General features: G+C 44.0%; 1 protein-coding gene across 1 annotated transcript; it reads right to left on the bottom strand.

Moving 5' to 3' along the window:
* Positions 1-313: 313 nt before the first annotated feature.
* Ddb1 (damage specific DNA binding protein 1) lies at positions 314-27,450 on the bottom strand. Its single transcript, XM_036205524.1, has 27 exons — positions 27,230-27,450; positions 25,690-25,838; positions 24,884-25,000; positions 24,355-24,576; positions 21,949-22,063; positions 20,334-20,431; positions 19,013-19,171; positions 17,394-17,477; positions 16,593-16,709; positions 15,952-16,054; positions 12,567-12,642; positions 12,363-12,471; positions 10,165-10,343; positions 9,905-10,068; positions 9,720-9,827; positions 9,370-9,577; positions 8,455-8,550; positions 8,252-8,363; positions 6,925-7,048; positions 6,413-6,577; positions 5,634-5,728; positions 3,902-4,072; positions 3,383-3,492; positions 2,961-3,130; positions 2,756-2,858; positions 1,585-1,708; positions 314-1,058 (listed from the first exon to the last, which is right to left on the bottom strand). Exons 1-27 carry the CDS (start codon positions 27,288-27,290, stop codon positions 975-977), a joined length of 3,423 nt encoding a protein of 1,140 aa, XP_036061417.1. The 5' UTR covers positions 27,291-27,450; the 3' UTR covers positions 314-974.
* Between the last annotated feature and the right edge of the window lie 119 nt (positions 27,451-27,569).

Here is a 27,569-nt window from a genome sequence, read left to right as displayed (position 1 = left end):
TAGCACTTGGGGCTGGCTGTGCATTATACACACAGTGCATGTACAATGAAGACAGGAAAGGCAGCCCAAGTGGCCTCAAGCCTGCCTCACTGCTATCGAAACAACCAAGATAATTGCCGTGCTTCTAGAATTCCCTCTATCATCCTTGGAATCCCACTCAAACGAATCATGAGCAAGGAGGGGTACAGACATTTACTATCCGAGAAGCAAGATCTACCATACAGAAGATGTCACTTAGGTCTGCAGCCAATACAGAGTATACCCGGGATGCTGGACAGCTGGGCAGAGGGAGGAAAGCAGAAACAAACACATCTTTCTTCTTAGATTCTACTTTATTTGGTAAAATTCAGAAACTAACAACCAATTCACAGCCCCCTACCTCCTTCTCTGTGAAGAAGGTTGTTCCCCGAGACAAAAGGGCTGTGGCTTGGGAATTATCCACCATCCCAGGTTTTCACTCAGGTAGCCCATGGCCTGATAGCCTTCAGGCTGATGTTCTCAGAGGCAAGAGAAGAAAGCAAAAGGAAGCTCTCACTTCAAGACAATGAAACTCTCTCTACCCTCTTCCCCCTACTTCAACCTCCCCAGACCCACAACCTACCTAAGACAGTAGAGGACAAAGCATGAGTGTGGGTGTCACACACACTCGTGCACACAGCTGCTTCTTGGCCAAAGAGCGGCAAAAGGCCTCCCCAGAAGGAGCCAACTGGCAACACCATTCAAGGTTTGGTGGTCCAAGGTAATGGCTGGCAAAAATCCAGGGAGAAAATATTCCACTTTTAGCCCATCCCTAGGTCTCTAGTGAACTGGTTTTAGTTATAAAAAGTCCTGTTTCCACACAGGTCAGCTGTGGCTCTAGGGTCAGGAGGCTTAGGGAAAAGCCTCCCATGCCAAGAAAACAAGGGTGGGTAAGGGAGGGGAGGACAGGAGGGCAGTGCCTTGAGGAAGGGTAAGGAAAAGAGGCCTGTCCTTGGCTAATGGATCCGAGTTAGCTCCTCCACAACTTTGATGAGGTCATCTGCAGTCGCCTCCCGCTTCATACCACTGCCATCATCATACTGAAACAAAACAGAGAGAAGGGCCATGTAGACAAGAAGGTACTCTCACCTCAGCAGGCTGGGAGATGCCCACTGGCCACCACTGCTCCAACAAGGAAAAAAGTTTCACCAAAATCCTGGCCCTAGCCCTCAGGGATCTGGTCAGTCAAGTTGGCTCTGAGTCTTCCACTACTAAACATTCCCTCCTAGGAGCACCCTCCCTGGTGAGCCCTCCTCAACTCCAGAACTGGTAAAGCTTACTTCCTGTAGGGACTTAACTCCACCTTCTACTAGCTTCTGGTCTTGCCAGAGAGCCCAGGCCTCTTGCTAAAGGGGAGCAGCTAACTCAGAAGAGTTCTCAATACACAGCTATCCACTCACAAGCCTCAACTATACATTTCCCTTAGATTCCTCTTTATGGGAAAGCATTAGGGAGGGCCACAAAATGCCACCAGCCCCATGAATTCTAGGAGAAAAACCTGAAGTCATCAAGTCTCTGGGCATAACACCTGTTTACAAGGCCTAGCATGAACACAGTACAGCTCACCTGAAGATTTGCCACAACCTCCTGCATCTTGGGGCGGCTGATATCTAGGAAACTTTCAATCAGGTCACCGTCGATGAAGCCTGTGGCTGGTTCTGTCTTCCGCTCAGTGTGAAAGGATCTCCAGGTGGACAGATGAGTTAAAGAAGGTAGTTTATCTTCAAACATTCCTGATCTCACTCATCCCCACCTCTGAGCAAGAGAATCAGAAGTGGAATGGGGAACAATCTGTTTCTACTACAACTCATACTACTTTTGGACAGTTTTGGAATTGGAAGAAATGTAAAATTACTGCTTAATCCAATGGTTCTGAGTTAAGGTTACCTTTAAAAAGTTATGGCAAAGCCAGACAAATATGGATGGTCTCAGAAACAGGTGAATTTGATGTCCATATCACCCATCAAGTCTAGCCTTAAGACCCCTGAAAACTAATGCTTAGGGAGACATCAGGCTACCCAAACTCTTGTAGGTGAGCAAAACACCCAGACCTTCCCTGAGCCAGTCACATAAGCAGGAGCTCTTTCATGCCTTGCCTGGGAGGACCTGAACCGCTCCCGTACAGGAAGGAATTCTAGTGTCTGGAGTTTCAGCTTCTTCTTCCCTGTTCTTTTGGTCCCTCAAAGGATGTGCTCCTACATGACCTGAGCTCTCTTTAAGGTCGGCCTGGTAGAGAAATTCAATGTAACTGTACATTCTAAGATGGACCACTACCTCTTTACTTCTGTGTGTGCCTGAAAATTTTACACACAAAAATTGCAAAGATAGGCTGAGGAGACAGTTGAATTAGTAAGTGCTTGCTGCACAAGCATGAGGACCTCAGTTTGACCCCTCGCACCCACGTAAAAAGCTAAGCATGGGAACAAGCTTATAATCCTAGCACCGGGGACAGGAGGACCACTGGGGCTCAATGGCTAACTTGTCTAGCCTACACAGTGAGCTCCAGAGTCCAGTAAGAGATAATGTCCCCAAAATCATGGTGGATACCTCCTGAGGAATGATACTTGAGGCTGACTCCCACCCTCCTTATGCACACATAAAGTTAAAAACAAAAACAACCCTGTTCTGTACAAAAACCTAGTAAAACATTTCCAGAAACAGCTCGTGACAAATATAGATTTCTCCATGTGCTGGAATGTGCTTCCCAGCAGACAAGTACTCTGGGCAGGAAGGATATAAGGAGTGTTCTATCTTGCCCACACTTTTGATGACCTTATTGAGTCGGTTCTGCATGTCCAACAGGAGGTTATACCAGCTCTCTGACAGTGAGGTCACCAGCCCTGAAGAAAAAAAGGGGCAGTGAGCTATAGAGCACTCGAGAGCCTAGACAAACCAGGGACAAGCTTGCTGCAGCTGAGTGTGCCTTATATGAGTGATCTTACCTATCATGCCGTTGACTGTGCCAAAGAGCACCGAGCCCTGTGTAGGGGTGGAAGTCTCGCCCAGATTCTGCATAACTAGGGAGCCATGGCAGAAGACATTGACAAACTCGCCCAGGTGGAAGAGACCAACCTCCTGCAGGTGCTGCCGCTCCTCGTCAGTGGTGGCAGCACTGAAAGACACGAGATGTCACTCTCTGAGCCCGGCAGGCTCCCTAAGGAGGCCTCAACGCAGGGCCATGCCTGATAAGACACTAGTGCTGAATATCCTGGGAGACCACCTGTGCGCAGTCTACAAAACCCGAGTCTTAGGAAGAAGTTCTACCCATCAAGGACCACACTTGAGCCCCATACAGCACTCAACATGCTCAGCTCCACAGACCCAGAGGCCCAGTCCTAGCCACGTTCCTGCAAAGGCCACGCACCTGTCCTTCTGACATACAAACAAGTTGAAGGCATTTTCAGCTCCCAGGAAATTGTCATCATCCAAGATTTCCACTGCACTCATCCAGTTGGGATTAAAGTCTCGGGCAATCTGAAAATAAACAAGAAATCTGAAAATAAATGCAGTGTACATGGGACTATTCTGAGGTTCATCAAGCTTCTGGTCAGAAGCCAAGGCCCTACCTGCAGAAGGTGCAGCCCTGTGTATAATAATGGCCACCTTAAGAGATTACCTCTCAGTCCTACCCCTTTCCCTCCCTACCACACCCTAAAACTGGCCAACACAGGTCACTGGTTATAATTTCCCAGAAATGAAGCCTATTTGATTTCAGGGTCGACAAGGCAGGGGAGGGGAGGGGATTTCGGAAAAAAAAAAATTAATGGACACAGAATGTGGCTGAGGAAGGACTCTCACCACTGGACTTGACTATCCTTTGCCACTCAACACTGGCAAGGAGTCATATTGTATGCAAGAGGTCTGAGCCCAAGTCCTGCACTACCTCTTCAAAGTTTCCTTCCATGGGCTTGTAGGCCAGCAGCAGCACTGAGCGCATGAGGTCGCCCACCAGGATGAAGTCGCCCTTGGTCTTCAGGTAGAGGGCCATGATGTTGTTGTAGTGGTTACACTCAGTGCGGAGCTCCTTTTCGGTGGTCCACTCATAGAGCCGCACCTGGGAAGGCACAAGGTGTAAGCCTGAGGGCACAGCCTTTGGGGAATGGCTGTCCCCACTCAATCCTCCACTCCCCACAGGGCAAGGTGGGTTGGAAATCAGTCTACGTGGTATTAGAGTGAACAGTTATTTCAGTATGTATACTGCTGAAATAGGAAAATAAAGTGAGTATAAAAAATTAGGAATAAGTTTGTCTTTTTTTTTTTTTAACATAAGAGGAGAAAACCGCGTAAATGAAACACTGTAAACATCCTGTCTTTTTGTGGGGAAAGTCTAGTAACTAAGCTGCAGAAATATCCCTAAAAAGAGAAAATCCATCTACACAATTTCCTAATCAGAAAGGAAAAATATTACCTATCTGAACCTTTCTCAAACTTGTTCATTCCTGAATTTTTTTTCATGAACCCAACGAGCAGAAAAAACAATGGGAAAACCCAACAAAAAATGCTAGTGCCAGAGGAATCTGAAGACCTAGATTCTATGGTCACTTCTGGCTGCCCCAGGAGAGTTTAAAAACAAAAAACTCTTTCTCTTTTCCTTTGCAGTCCTTCTTTAATTTCAACCTCTGTCCCCAAAGAACGAAGATGCTTCACAACCAGTATTCAGCATGGCCCAGGGCTCTACAAGATTAGCTTATCTGAGCTGACAGGCCTCCCTAGCAGATCCTTCAGGGACCAGATAATCTCACCACAGCTTCTGCACGTCTATGAACTCCTTGACACAATGTAGTAAGCCATGATCTCTTAAGTTTTTTTCAGAGTCCTAGCCCTCCCAAATTTGCACTCTGAAGAATCTTTACGAAGAAATGCAATGACCATCAAATGCTATCAGCAGGGTCACTAACCACATTCCCCCCCTTTCTTAATCATTAGCAGTGAACAACGACCGCCTTCCACGCTGTCCCCTCAGCAGTTTTCAGCTGTGTTCTCAGTGTGAAGTTCACATCCCCTGACACACTTCCAAAAAGTCATCTAACTCTCACCCTACCCCTACAACAGGGCTATAATCCTTGGTGATGTTACAATTCAGAGAAGGTCCTTCCAATATTACCACCAAGCTACACATTTCCCCTAATTATATACTAGTATTTAAAGGATACTGAGAATAACATGGGTTGGCTCATTTTGTTTAAATGAAACATTCTTTTAATATGGTACAACTCACTACAGAGGTCACAGCCCTTACCCTTTGCTTAATCTCCATAGCACTCAGGATTTAATAAAAAAGCATGGGGAGTCCTATATCCAGCATAGTGCCGCATGCTTTTAATCTAAGCACTCCAGAGAAGGTAGGCAGATTTCTGTGAGCTCAAAGCCAGCCTGAACTACATAGTTGAGTTCCAGAACAGCCTGAGCTACATAGAGAGAGTCTCAAAAAATCAAATCTAAAACCAAACCAAACCATGGGAGTTCCCATAACCAAGTCCACCCAAAGCCCAGATCAACCCAAAGCTCATTGTCCACTCTTTATTCCCACCCTCTGTTATCCCTAAAACACACACGTACTCCTAACAGCATTAAGGGAGGGGCAAAAGTGTGCAACCTGAAGTACAGGGCCTCACCGTGCTATTGATGCTGGCAAGCAGCTTCCCATTAAACTCCACCATAGAATACACAGCCCCTTTCACTTCCTTTTCAGCCACGGTCTGTAGTTTTCCTGGGGGATAGGAGAAGAGATACTCTTCAGTCTCTTTTATAAGCCCACATGTTATCTAGTTAAGAGCATTCCCTGGGGAGCTGGGGATTTAGCTCAGTGGTAGAGTGCTTGCCTAGCAAGCACAAGGCCCTGGGTTCGGTCCTCAGCTCCGGCAAAAATAAATAAAAATAAATTAAAGCCTGTGATCCATTTAAAAAAAAAAAAAAAAAAAAAGAGCATTCCCTGGTTGCCCCATCTGGCTTAAATTTGCCTGCAACCTCTCTCAATTGAAAAACCAATAGAGGTCAGGTCAGGTCAGGTCAGGTGGTGGTGGTGGTGCGCATGCCTCTAATCCTAGCACTCAGGAAGCAGAGGCAGGCGGGTCTGAGTTTGAGGCCAGCCTGAACGACAGAACAAGTTCCAACACAGGCTCCAAAGCTATACAGAGAAACCTTGTCTTGAAGAAAACAAACAAACAAAAAAAAAACGAAACAAACAAAAAAACGAAGGAAGGAAGGAAGAAAAGAAAATTAACAGAGTCAGCATATACTGACATGAAGCACAGTCCCAGGACAATAGGAATGACTCTAGTGATTACCAAGATCCACCTCCCACTCCAAATAATTCTGTTTAGGCACTGAGATTAAGAGCTACCTGCCTTCCCAGGATTTCATATCGCTCATAATCGGGACACTGCCCACTCACCATCTGAATACTGGAAGACAACAATACGACCCTGCTTGGGCTCCGCCTCTTCAGGATACACCATGGCTGTTCCCACAATGAAGTATGTGTTAGGGTCTTTGCCCAATTTGCAGGAGACCAGGCTGAGGGCATACTCGTTTTGTAGAAACTGATGGGCATGAAGCACTAGGAGAAGAGAGAGGTGACTGATTGATGACACTTACCTCCATTCCCCCTCACAATCACATGCATGAGGCTGTGGCTTAGGTAGTGTAAGAGCATGAGCCACTTGCTGCCCCTGCCTCTTCAGATGGTCCATTCCCACTAGTCTATGCCAAAGACAGGATGCCCAATGCTCCAGATTTACTGCAACTGATAGGTGGCAGTGGTGTTTTCTCTACCCAACCCCCAATCTTGCTTTTCCTCTTAGGAGAGTCTACTACCCTGTCAGGATCCAGAAACATTCTAGATCCCAGAATAGGCTAGTTTACAGACAGGATGTAGGTGAAAAGCACAGAAAAGCTTGTCTGCACCTTCAAAAGTGTGCTGGTCAATGATGAGGAGGTTGTGCACCTCCACCTCTTCTCCGAACGAGGTCTCGTGAGGAGCAGTACTGCTAGAGAATAGCTTGCTGGAGCTGACGCTGCTGGACAGGGCCTGCCGACAGAGAAAAGGCATGCCATCCCTCTTAAAGCAGAACAGGGGCTGGAGGTGCACAAGGCGGAGTATGAACAAGAAGGCTGATGCTGGCAGAGCAGCAGAGCCTGATGAACAGAGTGTTTCAGAGAGTACGCTGGAACCTGAAGGTAAAGAGCCAGATCATGCATGCAAATGATGTTGGCCCCAGATAGAAGGATCATGGAAGACAATTCAATAGCAATGTTGCAAGTCAGTCATGCAAAACAAAAAAGATGAACTCAAGCAACCTACAAAGTGATGGATTCCACCATCAACAAGAAAAGTCACTTCAAATAAAAATGGAGTGAAGAGGCTGGAGAGATGACTCAGCAGCTAAGGGTACTTGCTGCTCTTACAGAGGACTCAGCACCCACACAGTGGTTCTACAACTTCAGTTCCAGGGGATCTGAAATATTCTTCTGGCCTCCTCAGGCACCAGGCACACACATGATACACACACCCATATTCACGAAAGAAAACTCTCATACACATAAATGGAGAGATTCTTGTACTCTGGATTAAGGGAGGTAATCCTATCAGATGTGTAGAGCAAGAAGGGAGAACACACGGAAGAAAATTAATCCACCACTATCTCCATGGAATTATGTACCTCTTTTTTTTTCTTTTCTTTTTTTTTTCTTAATTATGTACCTCTTTAGGTTACCTTATAACCCTTGTTTCACAGTCCAAAAAAACAAAAAACAAAACAAAACACCAAACCCTCAAGATTAGCTTTGTCCAACTTTGGTCACATAATAAACCTCAAAACCAATTCTACTGGGTTTCATTATCATACTACTGTCTGTTAATACTACTCTACCCTAAACTACACACATTGCAGAGCATTCCAACTGATAAAAGAAAGAACTGCTCAGTTTGTAAGCTTACCAAGTAATAGCTGTCAGGTTTGGAATGAGGGCTGTTTCTGCATATGTGGTGCTGGGTATTGAAGGCAGTGCCTGTACAATGGAGTCAAGTATTCTACCACTGGGTTACATACCCATCTCTCTACATAAAGTTTTACTGCAACCCAGCTAAGCACAGTCTTTGAGGCTATAATGGAATAGGTAGGTAGTTGGGTCAGAGTCCACACATCCTGCAAAGGCAGATGATTTCCTCTCTCACCCTTTACAGGAAGTTTGCCCATTCCTACTGCCATCCTTCTTTGCCTGCTGCCCTCACCTGAGTGCTGGCACTGGGCCTCAGAGCAGTTGTGCCTCCACTAGTGTCTTGGACTTCAATGCGGCTGGAAAGGACCCCAAAGCACTGAGACACTTCCTGATAGCAAATCTTCCTGCAAAACAAGTATGGCACAACAGTGCCACTCAGAAAAGTCCGAGACACTATCTACCAGCCCCTCTGCCTCTTCCCTTGTCTACACTCACCTGGGAGATTCGTAGAGGGGAACTGTTCGAATGTGAAGTTTCTGGATCTCGTCAATGGTGCCAATAGTAAGGGTGCTATTATTGGCCAATGCCAGACTGGAAAGAAGGGTTGCAGTTTAGAGTGACTTCACAAGGAAAGATTCTCCCAGGACAGAATTACACCAGCTTGCTCCAAAGCAGTTTTAATGATGACGCATGCCAATTCACTTGGGAAGACCTAATTCTGATGACTGGTCCACCAATGAGATAATCTTACATAACTGGTCTGAGTAGACCTAACAGCTTTGGCTAAAGTACAGCCAAAGTTGAGAATCACAAGGGTTCACTGGCTGGCCCAGCCCCTCAGTATTTTTTGCAATTTATTTCTATCAAGCACCTTCCCCCATGGCTGCTGAGTGGAACTAGGGGAGTACTTAATGATCACTAAATCTAATTCTAAATTAAAATAGTTCTACATTAAAATGCCAAGTATGATAGCACACACCTTTAATCCTAGCATTTAGATGGCAGAGGCAGGTGGATCTCCATGAGTTCCCTGTTAGCCAGGGTTATAGAGTGAAACCTTGTCATTCTCCATGTTCTCCCCTGAAAAAAACCCTGTCTAAAACTTAACTAATCATGTGAATCACCAGAAAAGTTATTGAAATATATAGATTATAAAGCCTAATCACCTCAGAATCTGAGGACTCAAAAATCCCTGTGCTGTTCTTTCAGAATTATACACGATCATTATACTACCTCACTCATATCCTTACAGCCTTGAAAAAGTTTGCAGGTGTTTCTAATAAAAATCCCCACCCACATTTCCCATCACAGCTACTTACTGACTTTGACACTAGGGGTGGTGAGGTTGAGGGTAGGAGATGCACCACAATGCCCTTAGTCAATGCCTCCTGCTTAAGAAAACAGGCTCACCTGTCAGGATAGCCATCTGAGTTGAGGGGACACATATAGTTCACCTCCTTGAGGTTGACATTGGAGAAGACCAATTTGTGGTTGCTGCTATAGATGACAGTGGGCCGGTCAGAGCAAGCAAAGACGTTGGTGGTAGAAAGAGAACGGAATGTCCTCAACACTGTGGGCTGGGTGCCCAGAGTCACTTTTTTACGGTCACTCAGCAAGCCTGCAGAAAAAGGCGTGAGAAGGGAAGAAAGCAGGACAACAGCTGCCTGGTCAGGCTCAAAGTCACACTCCAAGGCTAACAACAGTGTGCCACCCACACTCCCCATTTCTGAAAGAACCCTCACTCAAGCGTTTTTTCTTACCTGTCTCGATGTTGAGCCCAAAGTAGAAAAGAGCCCCATCTCCCAAGGCACAGAGGAGGTAGTGGCTACTCTCAAAGGTGGTCATCAGAATAGATCGAGGAATGATCTCTGTGGGAAAGAGGGACTTTGAATTCTTGTTCCATATCCTGACTGGGAACCTAACCCAAGATACCAATAGCACATACCTCCACCTAGCATCTCCTTGTGCAGTAGTTCAAAGGATGGGAGCTTCAAGATACGTGCTGAGATGTCTGTCCAGAGGCCAATGGCACAAAGTGGGGACAGCCCATTGCTGTCCCCTAATGGGGTAATATCCAAGCAAGCCACTTCATGTTCCATCTCTGTGTGGCTAAACAAAGAATGAATATGGCAGAGGAAGGATTCCAGGGACTAAAGCTCCACAGAGCAGAAAGGATACTAAGCAGACATAAAGACACACACGCACCTGATTTGCCGGAGCTCCTGTGGATGGATCTGAAGGTAGTATAGTGCCCTTCCCACAGCAACAACCACCTGGCTGCTGTTACATGAGGCCACGCTGATGTTCTTGCCCTGAGGCTCTTTCCATTCACTGACCAAAGCTTTAGGCTCTTGAGAGACCAACCTCACAGATGCTGAAGTGATCTAGAGAAAGAACAGGTATGTATCTCCAAGCCATCTGCAAAATGGGGTCAGTGCTGCCCCCTAGTCAGAACACTAATAAATTACAGTTCTGCCAAGCCACTGATTCCAGGACCCTCAAGGGTACCAAAATCCGCAGATGCCCAAATCCCTCATATAATGGTATAGTATTTCCACATAACCTATGCATATCTTTACATATCCTATAAATCATCTCTAGATTACTTGTTCTGGAGCTGAGGATTAAACCTAGGACATTAAATGTTCTACCACTGAATTATGTCTATGCCCAGACCTCTAGATTACTTTATAAGACCTAAAACAATGTAAATGCTGGATAAACATTACTTAGGGAATAATGATACCATCACCCCCCACACACTGCTGTGTGTGTGTGTGTGTGTGTGTGTGTGTGTGTGTGTGTGTGTATTGTGTTTAGTACAGACAATTCACAATTGTTTTTTCGTTAAAACCACAGTTGGTTGAATCCATATGACTTACAGACCCGGAGAGCCAAATGCGTGTACTTTCCCCTAAAGTCTCTCCATAGTTTAACTGAAGGAAACTAACCTAAAGCTACTTAATGCTTATATACCTGTGTATGGGGGGACTGTGTGTGTATGTCTGTCTATTTTATAACAGAAGCTTGCTAAGGCAATGACAAGTGCAACACTGAGAAAGTTATCAAATGGGTTCAGATCCAGGGACCACCAGGCTGTTTTTCTTAACCTTAAGTTCAGATCTCTAATATATTCATGTTCTCTACTGAACACGAGTTACTAAAATTATTTAAAGTACTATAGCAATAGCCGCAAAGCTATACTATAACTTGTTTTGGTGCTTGGGTCTCATGGATACTAAGCACACACTCTACCACTGAGCTAAACCCTACTCCCTAAAATGAAGCATGTATTTATTTTACAACTCTACCAAAAAGCAGGATGACACTATGACTATTAATTAATCTTACCCATCATGACTAGAAATGAAAGCTTTGTAATATAGGTGAGCCAGTGTATCTTCACACAAATATTCAGGTAATACTGACAAAGCAAGCACTCATTATCTGGGCTCTTCCCACACCTAGCCCTCAAGTCAACAGAGCTTGCCCTCTGGATTTTCAGCAATCTACTACTGCCAGCCGGCTAAAGGAAGACCAGTAGGTGAAGATGGAACAGCTGTTTAATACTAAGGCACTCAAATATCCTGCCTACCACTGGGAAGACCTCTGAAGATGGCAATGAGAAGGAGAGTATAAAATTGAAAAGGAATCAGGTCACCCCAAACTGAAAAGATGGATGGGTGTTGGGAAGATGCTCAGAAACCAAATTCTCATGGAAAACAGAGACTGATGGTCATTTGCCCCATTGTGAAGACTGATGTCAAGCACAGACCCGCAAGAGCTTTGCATAATTAATATATGTGAGTGCCTGCCAATAGTAATACGGGTGGTTAACATATGACTAAATTGCTTTTGTCATCACTGTATTTTGCTATCTCCCTTCTTTTCCCCCAAATATTATTGTATAGGGCTGGGCATGGTGGCACACGCCTTTAGTCCCAGCACTTGAGAGTTAGAAGCAGGTGGTTATCTCTGAGTTCAAGGCCAGCCTGGTCTACACACTGAGTTCCAGGATAGCTAGGGCTATGTAGAGAGAGACCATATATCAAACAAAAAAACAATTATTTTTGTCAGTGTTAAAATTAAGGTAGAAAACAGTGTCTCAAAAAATATAATGCTAAAAACAAACCAAATTATATTTATCATAATCCCAGTCTATAGAAGAAAATGTGAATTGATATCCATGTGTCAATCAGAGGAAAATAAAGCTAAAAGCATCTACTTCAAAGTTTAACAGTTACCTCTGCATAACAAGAAATCAGGTATTTTCAGCTTCCCCTGCCCCCAGAACTTCTATTTATTTACAGTGCCATAAAAACGAATTTAAAATCTAGTAGCAGCTACTCCTGCATTCTAAGTCAGATCAAAGTCATGGTCATTTGTCCCTTCTAACCCTTTACCTGGATAAGTTGCTGATGAGCCACGTTGCCACAAAAGAAAGTCTGCTGATCATCCACAAAGCCCATCAGTTCTGTTTCTTCCACTTCCTCTCCATTTAGCATGAGAACTCTGCAGCAGAATGGAAGGCTCAGATCAGTCTGGGACCAGCTTCCCAACCTTACACCTTCATCCCTTAAGTACAGCAGCACCAGACCTGTCCTTACCTTGTCTGGCCCACAAAAGAGAGTACCAAAGTGTCATCAGTCTCCCGACTGGGGTCAGACCGCAGTGGCCATAAACCTGGAACAAGGAATAAAGCATAAAGAAGTATACCATGGACTAGCACCCAAGAGGGGGCATCCTATGCAATGAGGGCAAAAATCCTGAGTTGAAATCCATTCTGTTCCTTCTTTTGAAATAGACTCTGAAGAAGTCATATTTTAAAAACTGATGTTTTGCTGTGGACTGTAGCTCAATAATAGAGCATTTACCTAGAATGTGCCAGTTAAGTCCCCGGCAGCAGCTTTTTAAAAAAAAGTATATACAAAGTCTCACCTTACACCTCTTCTCATCTATCCTCAAAATTAGTAATCAGCAGGACTTATTGTTCATATTCATGTTTTTATTATTGTATTACAAGCAAATACAAATGTGAAATTGCTTATCATATGGTGTCCTATACTTTGCTTTTTAATTTAATAATATATGCGAAAGTTCTATCAAGACTGTCTCATTTCCTGTACCACAGAGTACTTAATTGGGCAAATGTATCAATAAGGAGTAAGCTCACATCTCCCACTTTATGTATGTAAAGGTCATGGAGAAGCTGTGGGAAAAAAATCACAAAACCTGGTTTGGTGATGAGTCTCTATAAGGAGTGCATGAGCTTGTTTACTTCCTACAGCCCATCTAACAATGTGTTTTAGACTTCTGATAAAGAGGATTACTGCTGTTTCTTTGGGGAAGAGCCTGGGCATGCCAGGGACAATGTCTTAATGTGGAGCCCACGCTGACCTCACACTCTATAATCGTTATGCCACACCAGCTCGTTCACTATTGGTTTCTGTTTTTCTTTTATTGTACCTGCTAGCAGTCTTTTGCCAATTTGGGGAACAAGGATTTGATGGGTTTTTTTTCTAGAAATCTTTTAAGTTAGGGAGACAAAACTTCTTAGATGAACTCCAACTATTTTACCTAGACTGTCAATTCTGACTTAACAAATGATGCTTTTGTTTTGCTTCTGAACAAGTTTTAATGTTCCATGGAGCTGAACTTATCAATGTTTTACTTCTGTATTTGTTGAATGTGTGTGCATTTGTAGGGATGCAAATACATGGGTACATAAGAGGCCGGAGGTTCATACTGGGTGCCTTCCTCAATCACTCTCCAACCTATTTTTGAAACAGGATCTTTCAAAACTAGGGATACAACCAAGGTTCAATCTCCAATATTAAAAAAAAAAAAAAAAAAAAATCTTCCCCACTGTAAAATTATAAAGAAATTCATAAGTGTCTTTTGCTAGTTCTTTCTCTTTCTCAAATGCCTCTAGTCATCCCAGTCCTTCCCACTGAAGTCTCATAGATGTCACACTGAACTGGAATGCCACCACTGACAACACATTTTCATGGGGAACTATGTCTGTTTCTAGACCTTTGAATCCCAATAGACTCTGCCTATCCATGCACCAACCCAACCATTTTAATGGTTCTGATATGTTGCTCAGGTTGGTTCTGATAACCCAAGGTCAAACAATCCTGTAAAAGCCTCCAGGCAACAGGTGTACTATAAGTGCGCCTTTTGCAATACCAAGGGTCAAAACTAGGGCCCCATCCATGCTAGCAAGTGCTCCACTACTGTGCTGCCTCTAGCCCCAACTACCAACTCCACTTTCAATGGAGGCTTAGAAACATGTTTTAGTGTGTGGGAACATTAGCCTCTTCTCACTGGCCTTTTCAAAGATTTCCCTCACTATTCTTTCTTTTTCTATGTGGACTAACTTAGGGCAACAAAGGGAAAAGCTATAGGTATCTTTATTGAGAGGCATTAAAAGAAACTTAAAGAACATTTTTATGATTTTGATTTATATACTTGGCCTATCTTTTTCATTTGGTCTTTTCTTGTTTGTTTTTTGAGACAGGGTTTCTCTGTGTAGACCAGGCTGGCCTTGAACTCAGAGATCCAGCTGCCTCTGCCTCTCAAGTGCTGGGATTAAAGGCGTGTGCTACCATACCAGGTTAGGTCACTCTTTTTTAAGCATGTGTGTATGTAATCAATGAGAGTGCATGTACATATATGTGCCTTTGGAGGACTGAAGTTGACACTGGGTGTCTCGATATAATTTATTAAAACAGTCTCTTGTTCAACCTGGAAACGGCCATTCCAGCTATTCTAACTAGCTAATTTGCCCTGGGGATCCCGATTCTGCCTCCTGTCACACCTTTTATTCGGGCCCAGGAATCAAGCCCAGTTCCCACACAAGCAGGACAAGTGCTTTATCCACTGAGCCATACCCCCAGCCCTTCGCACAATCACACAATCTACTTTTTAATCCTTTAGTAGTAAAGTTCTCCTTGTAATAGGTTTCACAATCTTCTCATTTAAAGTATTATTCCTTGAGTTTGGGGTGTTTTTGCTTTTTGGAGGGGGGCTAATTTTTTGTGCGTGAATTGTCTCTTTTTCTCAATTCTACTTCTAATAAACTGAGCTCACATGAAAGCTGTTTCAGTATGTTCTTATAACTTGCTTCCTTAACACATTTGAATTGTCTATAGTATCTCAGTTGATTCTTTAGTTTTGTAGCTAAATGTTCACTTTCTTTCTAAATCCAAGTAACGCTGTTGAGAGCCTGACTTGCTTGAAGCTGTGCCTCTTGAACACAACTCTGAACTGGTTCTGCTGTATGATTTAGTGTGATCATTTTTCCTTCATAACAGGTAAGGTTAGCTCATTCACACCTGCTGATGAGACAGCTGTTTGGTATCATTTGTCATGGTTTTAAGTTATGCTGCCCCCCTAAGACGGAGTTTCTCTACATAGGCCTGGCTGTCCTAGAACTCTCCTTGTAGACCAGGCTGACCTAGAACTCAAGAGATCTACCTCTGCCTCTCTAGTGCTGAATTAAGGGTGTGCATTACTATGCCCAACTTGTTTATACTTAAGAAGTCTCACTCCTTTTTCCATCAGTTCCCTTACAGTTAGTGCCTGCTTCCATGTTTCTGGTTTTTCTTTTTTCTTTCTTTTTTTCGATTCAGGGTTTCTGTGTGTAGCTTTGTGCCTTTCCTGGATCTCACTCTGTAGACCAGGCTGGCCTCGAACTCACGGAGATCCGCCTGGCTCTGCCTCTCGAATGCTGGGATTAAAGGCGTGTGCCACCACCGCCCGGCTGCTTCCACATTTCTTTATACTGGTACCCAATTTTGACCATTGTTTTAAAGTTTTCATTTGTACTTTAAACATGCACTTCTATGCATGATCTGTCATTATGATTTTTCTTACTCCTCATCTGATGTTTTCTTTTAGCTCTCACCAAAATGCCTTCACAACATGTAATGAAGTCAAAGGCCAAAGTCACTCAAGTAAGAGCTGTGTCCTTTGTTCACCAGAGGCTACCTTTGATGCCTGGTAAGTCAATGCTGGCATGCTCATGGATTCCAATTCCGTTCCGGATGATCCGCAAGGAACCTTCCTTGAAAGCTCCAGAGCAAGTGACCAGCTGCAAGTAGAGAAAAGGTTTCTCAAGAACCCCTCAAGAGACTTGGGCAGTTATACCATGCCATCCCTAAATCCCATGACCCTTATTGTGGAACCAGATTTGAGCCTGCCAACTTAGCAGAGGTTGATCTCCAGAGCCCCTCAAATTTACCAAGCAGACAAGATATCCTAGTTCAAAAAGCAAAAACTTCCTATCACTGTTCCTAGCAAGTTTGCTTAGATCCTGGAACCTGGTTTACTACAAAGAGCTGGAGTCAGACACAATTAACTTGCTACTTACAAAGTGACCTTGGGCAAAGACTGAGGTCATTTTTCTCAGTCTTAAGTTCATCCCACTTCTGGGATGACCAAGAATAACAAAGTGCTCATGAAATTACAGGTAATGAATAAACAGTGTCTGTCATAGTAAGATAGGCACACAATAATAGCAGGTATCCTCACATCAGGATTAGTAAACAGGCTCTTTGTCAATTTCTAGATAAGCAAGCAAGGACAACTGAACAGGCAACCAAGCATTTGTTTCCAAAGGACTCCCTTACCTGACCCTGTCCCTGCCTCTCCAGGTCCACAACACACATATCCACGATGGGTCCTAAATTGGTAAAGGTTTCCATGGCTACTACATAAGAGCCTTGTTCATTGCTGTCAACGTTGAGCTAAGAGAAAAAAAAAAATGTTAGCCCTAGAACATCCCTAATAGGTCCACATTATCCAAAAGAAACTCTCAATCTTGGTAGATCTGTCCCTTGTACTCCAAAAGATACTTATAGACAGGGGCTGCTGCCAAACGAAGCCATCCCCACTAACCAGGCAGCAAATTCCAACCCGGAGTATCATACACAACTATCAGATCAGCAGTAAATATTTTTAATGTTTAGGCCAGGCATGGTGGTATTTTCCTTTCATCTCAGGCCTGAGCTCAAAGCCAGCCTGGTCTACATAGTGACTTACAGGCCAGCCTGGTCTACATAGAGAAACATTGTCTCAAAAAAAAAAAACCAAAAACAAACAAAAAACCCAAACAAATCAATTAAATCAAAATATTTAAAAGCATTTTCCTAGGGGAAATGTCCAACATTTGTATACAATAGAAAGTAATAATCTATTACATTAGACCATGATGCACTTCAGGGTGAAGCTACGTCCTGTTTATCATTGAGTGTATGGACCTTCACTCTGCCAGACATGTTTACTAAAGAACCATTAAGACACAGGTAAGAAGTTAAATTAATCAGGCCGAGGAAAATAGAGATGCGGACAAACAGGAGAGTGCTGAGAGACAACATGAATTTAATGAAGAGTACCGTGAAAAGAAAACTAGGAAGAGGATGTTTTCTCACCTTTACAAGCTGGGAGTCACCCAGGCGAGATCCAACAAATACAACACCATTATCGAGGTATGTTAAGCATTCTGCAATAGAGGTCTAGAAGGAAGTCAGTAGAGCAGAGAAATCAGAATTAACCCTTTAGGGTCACCAGCATTGTCCTACCTAACCAAGTGACTCCTAAGAGACCACCCCGATAATTCAGTAAACAATAATTCAGTAAACAATTCTTCAGATCCCCAGAACACCTTAATCACATGTCTCTACATCCTTGGAACTTTGTGACTGTCCACTTCTCACACCATTTCACCCAGAAAAGCCTACAACTTATTTTGTAGGTGCTAGTTCCAAGCATAACTTTAAACCCAATACTTCTTGTCCATACAAAATAATTGGAAACCTCTCAAAGTCACTCACTGCATAAGTATTAAGTTTTGCCAAAAGAGGGCTGGGGAGAGGCTGAATATGAACAAGGTACAATGATACATATGTATGAAAATGTCAGTAATTAAAAATAATAAAGCCAGGTGGTGGTGGCATACACCTTTAATCCCAGTACTAGAGAGGCAGAGGCAGATGGATCTCTGTGAGTTAGTTAGAGGCCAGCCTGGTCTACAGAACAAGTTCCAGGACGGCCAGGGCTACATGAAGAAACTCTCAAAAAACCATAATCATCATCATCATCATGAAAACAAAATTTCAAAAAGCATTAAGTCTTTGGGAGCTCCCCCCAGATTTCATTATCATCAATAGGTAGTTCTTTAATACTTTTGGTTTCCTTTCCTCTTTTTGTGCTTTTGCTTTTTGGTGTTTTGGGTTTTTGTTTGTTTGTTTGTTTTGCTATTTTACTATTTTTGTTTGTTTTCATTTATTTTTTGTTTTTACATCCCAACCAAAGTGTCCCCTCCCTCCTCTCCTTCCAGTTCTTTGCCCCCATCCACTCCTCCTGTTTCTCTTCAGATATAAGGGGGCCTCCCATGGATATCAGCCAGTCATGGCATAGGTTTATCAAGTTTCAGTGAGGCTAGGCACCTCCTCTTTCATTAGTGCTGGATTAGGCAATCTGGTAGGAGGAATGGGTCTCAAAAGGAGCAGCAACAGGGTCAAGAGACAGTTCTGACTCCCCCTGCTCTCACCGTTAGGAGCCTCACAAGAAGACCATGTTACCAACTGTAACACACGTGCTGAGAGCCTAGGTCTTCAGTTTTGGGGTTTTTGTTTGTTTTTTTACACTTCAGATATCCATCCACAGCTGCATGTGAAATTCTCCCATAGCTAATTTATTTAACTCATTCAAAAACCAACTCCTCCCCACCACCCCACCCCCTAGAAAACAAAACAAAACAAAAAGCCAAGCATGGTGGCACATGGCTTTAATCCTAGCACCTGAGGAGCAGAAGCAGGCGGATCTCTATGAGTTCGAGGCCAGTCTGGTCTACAGAGTGAGTTTGGAGATAAGTCAAGGGTACAGAGAAACCCTCAAACCAAAAACAAATAAACAAAAACAAAAGCAAACCCAACTTCCACAGTAGAACTGATAGCCCTTCCTAGGTGTTGTGCACAGTAGTCACCACAGTAGAACTGCAGGACCACACATCTGAGGTGACTAAGACAAGAGCAGGGACGAGTCCTACCTCTCCAAGGAGTTCCACACGGAGATCCTTGAGGGTGACAGTGCCATCCATCTGCTCCTCCTTTTCTAAAAGCAGCATGAAGAGCCGTCCTTCCATATCTCCCAGAAGGTACCGTGAGCCATTAGGATCCACCCGGTTGTGGCACACAATAGTGCTTTGCTGTCAGCCAGGAGGAACAGCCATTACAGTTCGAATCTTCCAAATCAGAAGCCTTTAGTAACACCTTCCAAACCCTACTGGGCCACTGCCTTACACAAACTCAGCCACTCTATCACCGAAGAATCAGTCAGATTATAAGACATGTAAGACAGTAAGTAGGCAGCCTTTATACTTTGAAGATAATTTTCTAAAGAGGCCAATCAATATACTTTAATTTTTACTCATATATTCTGTGGAAAACAGAAACATATAGACCTGAAACAAGCTCAGCATTGTAGCTTTCAGCTAGGATATGTAAAGTGTGAGACTCTAGGTTCAACCCCCCACCACAGAAAAGAAAAATAAAAACAAAAAACGCACACACACAAATGTGGAAATACAATAATAAGCAGTTACATGTACTCACTGCACTACAAATGCTGCCATAGATTATTTATACTCAAAAAGAAAATAAGATTAAGCTTTTATGGTCTAACTTTCATGGCTTAAAGTAGTGAAGCCTATAATTTTATGAATAATTTGTTTTTAATTTTATGTATATGGGTATTTTGCCAGAATATATGTTATGTCTACACACCATGCATGTGCCATGTCCCATGGAAGCCAGAAGAACCATCAGATCTTCTGGAACTGGAGTTTAAGACAGTTGTAAACTGCCATGTGTGTGCTGGGAATAAAACCTGGGTCTTCTAGAAGAGCAGCCAGTGCTCTTAAATCACTGTGCCATGTCTCCAGCCCCCATTATGACTCATTTTTTAAAGTCTCTATAATTTATCAATGCATTGAGCCTAAAAACACCACATTCAATAGGAATTTGCTAAAATTATTTTCTGTTCCTTGATGGCTGGGGACTAAACCCAAAGCCTCTTACATACTAGGTATGCACTCTACAGCTGAATACATTCTAAACCTCAAACTTTCCCTTCTCAATGTTGCAATGTTTCAAGAGTAAGCACTATTTCTCCTAGTTAGCAAGCAAGCTAAGCAAAACTAGGCTACTCACTCTACATTTCCCAAGAGTAACCAGTATGTTATGTACATAGTGACCAGTGTGATAGACGTGTATGAATCTCTTCCTGACAGATGGAGAGAAAGGGAGGAGCCCAGTCAAAAACAAGGGAAATAAAGATACAAGGAAGGAAAAGGTAAAACACTTGCTCACCTTGATGATAGGAGGAGCAATTGCCAGGTACTTATCACCATTATGATAGGTGATTGATTCCTGTCCAATGATGATGGCACCTCCAAAAGGCTCTGGGACTGCAGAAGAAAATCACCACCATTAAAAGACTCAGTACTTTGGATCTGCCAAGAGAGGCAGCAAAGGCACTCATTCAGCTATCAAGACAATCATCATTTTAAAGGACATCAAAACCTAAGAAATACTCCCATACACGAAGGCTTCTGAGAGTCTTATTTTAGAAATCTTAGACTTATCATTCTCTAACCTTGGTGGGGTCTGTTGTTACCTGACTATTTGGTGGTGCTAGACATCAAACCCAGATGTCCTCACACTAAATGGACATTCCACACTCAACTACATCCCTAGTCCTGGAACTCATTTTTTTTGTTGTTGTTTTAAGATGAGAATCTTACTACACTGCCCATAATGGTTTCAAACTCCTAGGTTCACATGATTCCCAAGCCTCAGTCTAATGAATGTACAGGCACTTGGCAATTTTTACAAATTTCTTGGTGCTCTGTAGTTCAGAAGGGTAGGGAGTATATTCTCAATGCTCTTCCATATGCATCTCCACCCCTGCCCAGTTTCTCCTACACTTCTGATCTTTTCTAACAAACGGATTTTACTTGCTTCCTTGTCTCTACTCTTGTTCCTTAGCTTGATTCTACACACTCCTTCCATCGAGATCACCTTTAAGACGAGTTCATATTATTTTAGGATTTTAAAAACTTTCCTGTTGGGTGAGATGGACAACATAAGAGGGAAGAGTGTAAGATGAAGTGACAGGCCTAGATCCTAGCCCAGGCTTTGCCACTTATGCGCAGGCCTGGGCAAGTGCCTCTGGCCTCTTTCCTCATCTGTGAGAGAAGTCAGATTAGATAAACTCCACTGGTTCCCTTCAGTTACCAAGGCTAACAATGAGATACAATGCCATGACACTATGCGAATCCATCTCAATGTCTTACAATCAATGCCTATACCCGAAAGCAAAGCTATACTTTTGGGGGAGGAACAAAAATAAAATCTTTTTTCTTCTTGTTTTTCAAGACAGGGTTTCTCTGTGTAGTTTTGCGCCTTTCCTGGAACTTGCTTTGTAGGCCAGGCTGGCCTCGAACTCACAGAGATCCGCCTGCCTCTGCCTCCAAGTGTTGAGATTAAAGGCATGCGCCACCACCGGTCCAGCCAAAAATAAAATCTTAAAAGTCAGAAATGGGGGCTGGAGAGATGGCTCAGAGGTTAAGAGCACCAGCAGCTCTTCCAAAGGTCCTGAGTTCAATTCCCAGCAACCACATGGTAGCTCACAACCATCTATACTGAGATCTGGTTCCCTCTTCAGGCATGCAGGGATACATGTAGACAGAAAACTGAATATATAAAAAATAAATAAATAGAAATTCAGAGGGCCAGGCTTGGCTGTGCACGCCGTTGATCCCAGCACTCAGGAGGCAGAGGCAGGCGGATTTTTGAGTTCAAAGCCAGTCTGATCTATAGTGAGTTCCAAGACAGCCAAGGCTACACAAAACCTGTCTTGAAATACCAAAAAAGAGAGGAAAAAACAAAAGAAAAGAACACAACTTCCCCCAAATCCACTAACCTGCAATCACCATTGATGCTTCAGCTTCTACGTTCTCCTGTTTCCAAGGGCCCTTGTTGAACTCCTTCTCTCGAAGAGACACCTCATAGGTTTTCACATGCCGCCCCTGAGGATCCTTGGGTGGAAAGGGTGGAATGGTTAGTTGTTAAGGAGACCCAGATGATGTGGGTCCTGTAAGGGACAAGCCACCACCACCCAGGATTTGATAATCCTGTCACACCAACCTTCTTGTCCTTACCTGTCAGGATACTGACAGTCACCTGCTGAGCCTGTAACTAATTTCTGAGTAGACTGCAGGGTCTAAGATGTGCTGTTGCTAATAATTCAAGCAACCAGCAAAGTTTAAATGGAAAACTCAATCTGCCACACTGTAACACACAGCTGAGATACACCCTGGGACTGTATTGTAAGCTCTTCACTTGCTCTCAAGGAATTTACCAAATAACTAAAGAAGGAAAGACAATGAAGCTAAATCTAAGTGATTAAAAAGAATTGTTTTGGTAATTCCTTTTTCCCCATTTTTTATGTGGGTGTATGTAGGGGACATACACACGGTATGCAAGTGAATGTGGAGGTCCGAGGCTGATGTTGGAAAATATAAATTGTTCTTTCACCTTATTCATTGCTATAGGGTCTCTCAATCAAACCCAGAGCGTGCCTATATAGCTAGTCTTTCCAGCCAGCTTGCTTCTGGGGAGCCCCTGTCTCTGCCTTCTAAGGCTGGAATTACAGGCAGGTTGCCACATCTACCAGTCCTTTCTATGGGTTCTGGGGATAAGAACTCTGGTCTTCATGCTCACACAGCAAGTTCTTTAACCACTGAGCCATCTACCCAGACCCTGTTCGACACAATTCTCAAGAGTATTCTGAAGAGGTGACCGCAGAGACAATAGAACTTATTGCTCCCTTAAAGGTAGTCAAAAATGCTTCAGTCCCGCCACTGTCAACTCCATCTTCCTCTCCTTTTTCTGAATCGTGACTCTTCCCCTCCTTTTTTGGAATCATGACTCACATCAGTCTTGGGGCTGCCAAAGTCACCTTTAAGAGGCTAAAGAGCAGGGGGAGAAAACGACATTCAGCCAATAGAAGATGGCTTCAATCAAGCTCAGACCAAAGTCTAAGAAACCATGGAAGGAATTTAATCACGTGTTTCAAGACAAGGAGCACATCTCAGCCACTGTGACAGCCCATGAAGTGCTTAGCTGGAGCACCTTTCACACAGAAGTTTCCTAATATTCATCAACTTCAACTGTTGGCATAAACCAGTCATTTTTGGTTGATTAAAAACTTTTCCATCAACAAGTAGGGAAAGACCCATCTTCACAAAAAGTTCAAGTGAAGATGGATTTGAGCCTCTGAGACACACAGAGAGAAATGAAGAGCATTCACTATTGGCATCCCTGGCCTGGGAATAGACAGAGCCAAAGCCAACCCCATGTAGTCAACACCATTATTTAATGACCTAACATTTACAAAACCGAAAAAAGAAAAGAAATTCAAAGTTTTTTTTAAAATTTCAGTTCTGATAGCTAATAAGATCAATAAAATTATCTTCAACTAGTTTCAGCTCTATTCAACCTTATGTTAATCAGTCTCAGGACTACAGCATTTATGGTGATACCAAAACACATAAAAATACATCACATACCACATTTCCATTACTCTGCAGAGCTATCTATATGAGTGTTCTCAGGCGCACATACTCTACCATTCTACATGGAAGTGGACCATCATTTCTTTCCGTCATTTATTTAACCATAGGCAAGTAACCTGACCTTGTGCAGCCTGGCCTTTTGTTAAAGGCTGAGGTTTTACCAAGATGTTGGCATGTTAGTCTGGATTTCTGTGCCCCACCCCCACTAAACAAATTTGAACCCAAGAACAGCTGCCCAGGATCAGCTCTGCTAAAATTTTAGGCACTGACTAAAATAGAAGTCAAGAGCCAGCAAGTCACCAGAAAGTGAATGCTAGACAAAACATGAACCTCTTTCAAAGACTAAAGGAAGGCACTATCAAGACATTTTTCTCTTGGCTTATAAAGGCAAGTTCTGAATCATTTCTCCACAGCTAAGTTTTTATAATCCTCTAGCATGCTGGTAGGAGTCAAACAAAGGATAAACTAGGTCACTCTATAAAATCCCCAAGGCCTACAACTGGAGTATAATCTCAGGATTAAAACCTGCTATAAACCCAGGAGCATTTGCTGCCCTCAAACAAGTACTATTACACCCAAAAAAGCAAAAAAGGAAAAACTCTGACCCACATTAACTGTTTTGTTCAAAGTGTTTTAGAAAACAGTCAACATTTCTCCCTACCCTGCTACCAAATCCAGACAGACATTCCTTTGGCAAAAATCCCACTCCCATCGTTCAAACCAGTTTCCCCCTCTCTTTTCAGATCCCGTACCTGGTAGACAAAGCAAATGGTAGGTGCTTGACAACCATACAGGAACTTGACATCAATGACATGCAATTCCTCTAGGCGGATGTTAAAGGCCTTGAGCTCTTTATTGTCTCTGTCTAGTGGAATGACCTTGAAAAGGCCATCGTAGAGTCGAAGGCCAATCATTCGGCACTCAGGGTCAATGATACCAATGATGCCAGTCTCTGAGGGGCGACCAATACGGTCCTGTAGGAAAAAAACTGGAATTAGGGAAGCTCAATAGTCAAAGGAGCAGGAAGATACTGGGTACAATGCTTTCCCAGGCAGATAAGACACCGGATATGCCAGGGAGCCCAAACATCAACACATTTGTTTTTCCCATGAGTAGCTAGGTGAATTATTCACTTTTACTTGTACTATCAAAACAATTTAAGCCATGTGGGCTTTCTTGTTTCTCTGATCACATAGTGTGATGCCCTGACAGTTCACTGTTCATCACTGAATCATGACATCCCTACCAGAAAAACTGATCAGCCTGAAGTAGCCATCTCACCTGGACATTGCCGTGGGCTCTCGTAATGATATCAATGCTTTCACCACTCTGCTTATACTCCAGGATGCAGGCATTGTACTTAGCAGTCAAGATGAATAGCAGGTCTTTGCTCTCCCCCTGGAATCCAACATTATAGCATCAAAAGTTCTTTCAAAAACAGGAACAACTTGTTCAGCCTTTTAGACATTCTTTAAGCATGCTAAGCTTTTAAAGAACTTCTACTCTCCCTACAGAGAAAATACTCCGTGAGCCTGTAACATGTACTAAAGCTTACACATGCCCTAAGGGGGTGTACAAAAAGCCAGACCTGAAGCTGGTAAACATCGAGTCCTTGCTATCACAGTTCTCCATCTCTCGGCTCTGTAAGCAAGGTACTCATCTATTTTAATCTTAAATTCACCTCACTCTATTCAAATTCTCAAAGAACGGGATGGTTCTCCCTTACCTAAGTATATGGAGAGAGAAATCTGTAGTAATAACAATGAAAGCAACAATAGATCTGTAAAGTCTCATTAACATGGTCCTCAAAAACATTCACGTTTACCCGAGAGAAGGCATTTAACCCTAGCACCTGGGAGGCAGAGACAGATATCCAAGGTCGCAGGCAGCCCTGTCTCGGAAAAAAAACAAAACAAATCCAACTTGGTAGTTTTCTCCCTAATAAATCTCTCCTTATAGGGAGCTTGTAAAAGACCACCATTCCCCAAGAAGAGTGTTTCTACTTAAGCCTTCACACATCCCAAGGAATCATATAAAACACACAACTAAGGATCCTTTCATTGTCTGTCCCAACTAGGAACACTTACCTTGGGCCTGAAAAGCTCCATGACTGCAATCTTCCCATACATGCCAACCTCTTTGACTGGCCGAAGGCCCTCTGCAGTGACCACATAGATCTCTAATCTTGTGTTTTTAGCAATCAACAGGTTCAGATCTTCCGCAGAAGTAAAGTGTCCTGAAAGAAGAGAGCCTCTAGAACTGCTGGCCACGTGTCCGGGGTGTGGCCATGAATCCTATGGAGCATCCCTTTGGAGGTGGTAACCACCAGCACACTGGCAAACCCTCCACTATCCGAAGAGATACCCTTGCTGGGCGCAAAGTGGGTCTCATCGATGCCCGCAGACTGGGCAACTATGTGGAACCAAAACTGTACAGGAGGAGAACTAGAATGCTAGAACTCAGGAGCTAATAAAGTCTGTCCTTTGGCTAATTAAAAAAAAAAAAAAAAAGAGAGAGAGAGAGCCTCTAACTTTTGAAGCTGGAGGATGGGTCCTTTCAGGTACCTCTAAATAAGGCTACCTAAGTACCTTGCCTCCTCACCAAATGCAGCACCTCAATGTCTCACTTCACACATTCAACAAAAAGCTACACCCTTAATCGGGCTTTTAAAAAAATGTACTGTATACTGGGCAACAGCCCGTCCTTCAACAGATTATGAACATGAAAACCCTTCTGATGGTCCTGCTGGGTTTTCCTTTCTAAATTAAAACAGCAGACTGTAATTGAAGCTGATGGACAAAGTGTGTGTCTCCTTGAGTTCTCATCCAAAGCTTCCCAGAACTTTCACCAGAGAGATAAAGTGAAGAGAAATTCTCAGAGCTTACTGTGTTGTCTACACACCCCTTTTGCCTCCCAAGCAATCTACTAATACCACTCTTGGCCCTCCGTAGTTCTCTGAACAAAAAACTTTTGTTCTGAAATCATAATTAGCATTTACATAAATACACGAGTTTGAGGGCTGAACATTCAACTGAAAGTTATGAGGTCAGGAAGTGTTCTTTGGTTGGGGATGTGACTGCCCGTAAAGAGCCCTGCACACAAACAAGGCACAGCCTGCACACTGACCGGCCAACCAAACCTTGTTCTCCAACAGCGCTCTCAGTAAACAACACCCCCAGGCAAAAGGGTGGGTCTGGAGAGGGCCGCTCACCCTCTTGAGGGGGGTGCAGAAATAACTCGAATTCCTCCACCCTGGGACAACCACTGGACAATTCTGATCCCCCCAACCCCCCTCCCCATCCCTGATCACATGAGGCCGGTTTCGAGGCTCAATCAACCATGCACACACAACTCAATACTTCGCTCTCTGTCCCACGGGGCCTGGGCCGGTGCTCGAAGCTAAGTGACCTCCTATGAGCAAAAGGGACCCTCAATAGCAGCTCCGCTGCCCAAAAGGCGCGTGGTGAAACAGCTCCTTTGCGGCCGCGAGCTGGGAGGGACGTTCCGCGGCTGCCAGCGCCTTCCATTCCCAGGGCCCAAGTCTTGCTCCTGCCGGCCCTGGGGCCGCCAGCCTCCCTAGGCCCGGGTTCCCTCCCTCGCCGGGGTCTCCGGCCGGGGCAGCCTCACCGGTCACACAGCCGTTCACTGCGGTAGGCTTCTGCGCCGTTACGACGTAGTTGTACGACATGGTGAGGCCTTGGGCTGGCCCGTGGGGAGCTAGAGCGACGACAGAGAGATGGGCACGAGCGAAGAGACAGGGAACCCCCACCCTCACGCAGCCAACTCCGTAGCCGCTGCCTCCGCCCCTGAGACACGTTGCAGGCCAGAGAGGCCGGGCGCGGAGGATCACGGGACGGCCTCACCTGGCCTCTTGGAGGACTCGCGGAGCCCGAGCCAGCCAACCAAGCGAGGTCCCGCCCCCTTGAGGCCCCGCCCCCTTCATGCCGCCCCCTTTTACCGCCAGAGG

This window comes from Onychomys torridus, chromosome 1 (assembly GCF_903995425.1).
Source record: "Onychomys torridus chromosome 1, mOncTor1.1, whole genome shotgun sequence".
Lineage (NCBI taxonomy): Eukaryota > Metazoa > Chordata > Mammalia > Rodentia > Cricetidae > Onychomys > Onychomys torridus.
The sequence above is the reverse complement of the archived record's forward strand: the minus strand, read 5'-3'. Positions and strand labels throughout refer to the sequence as shown.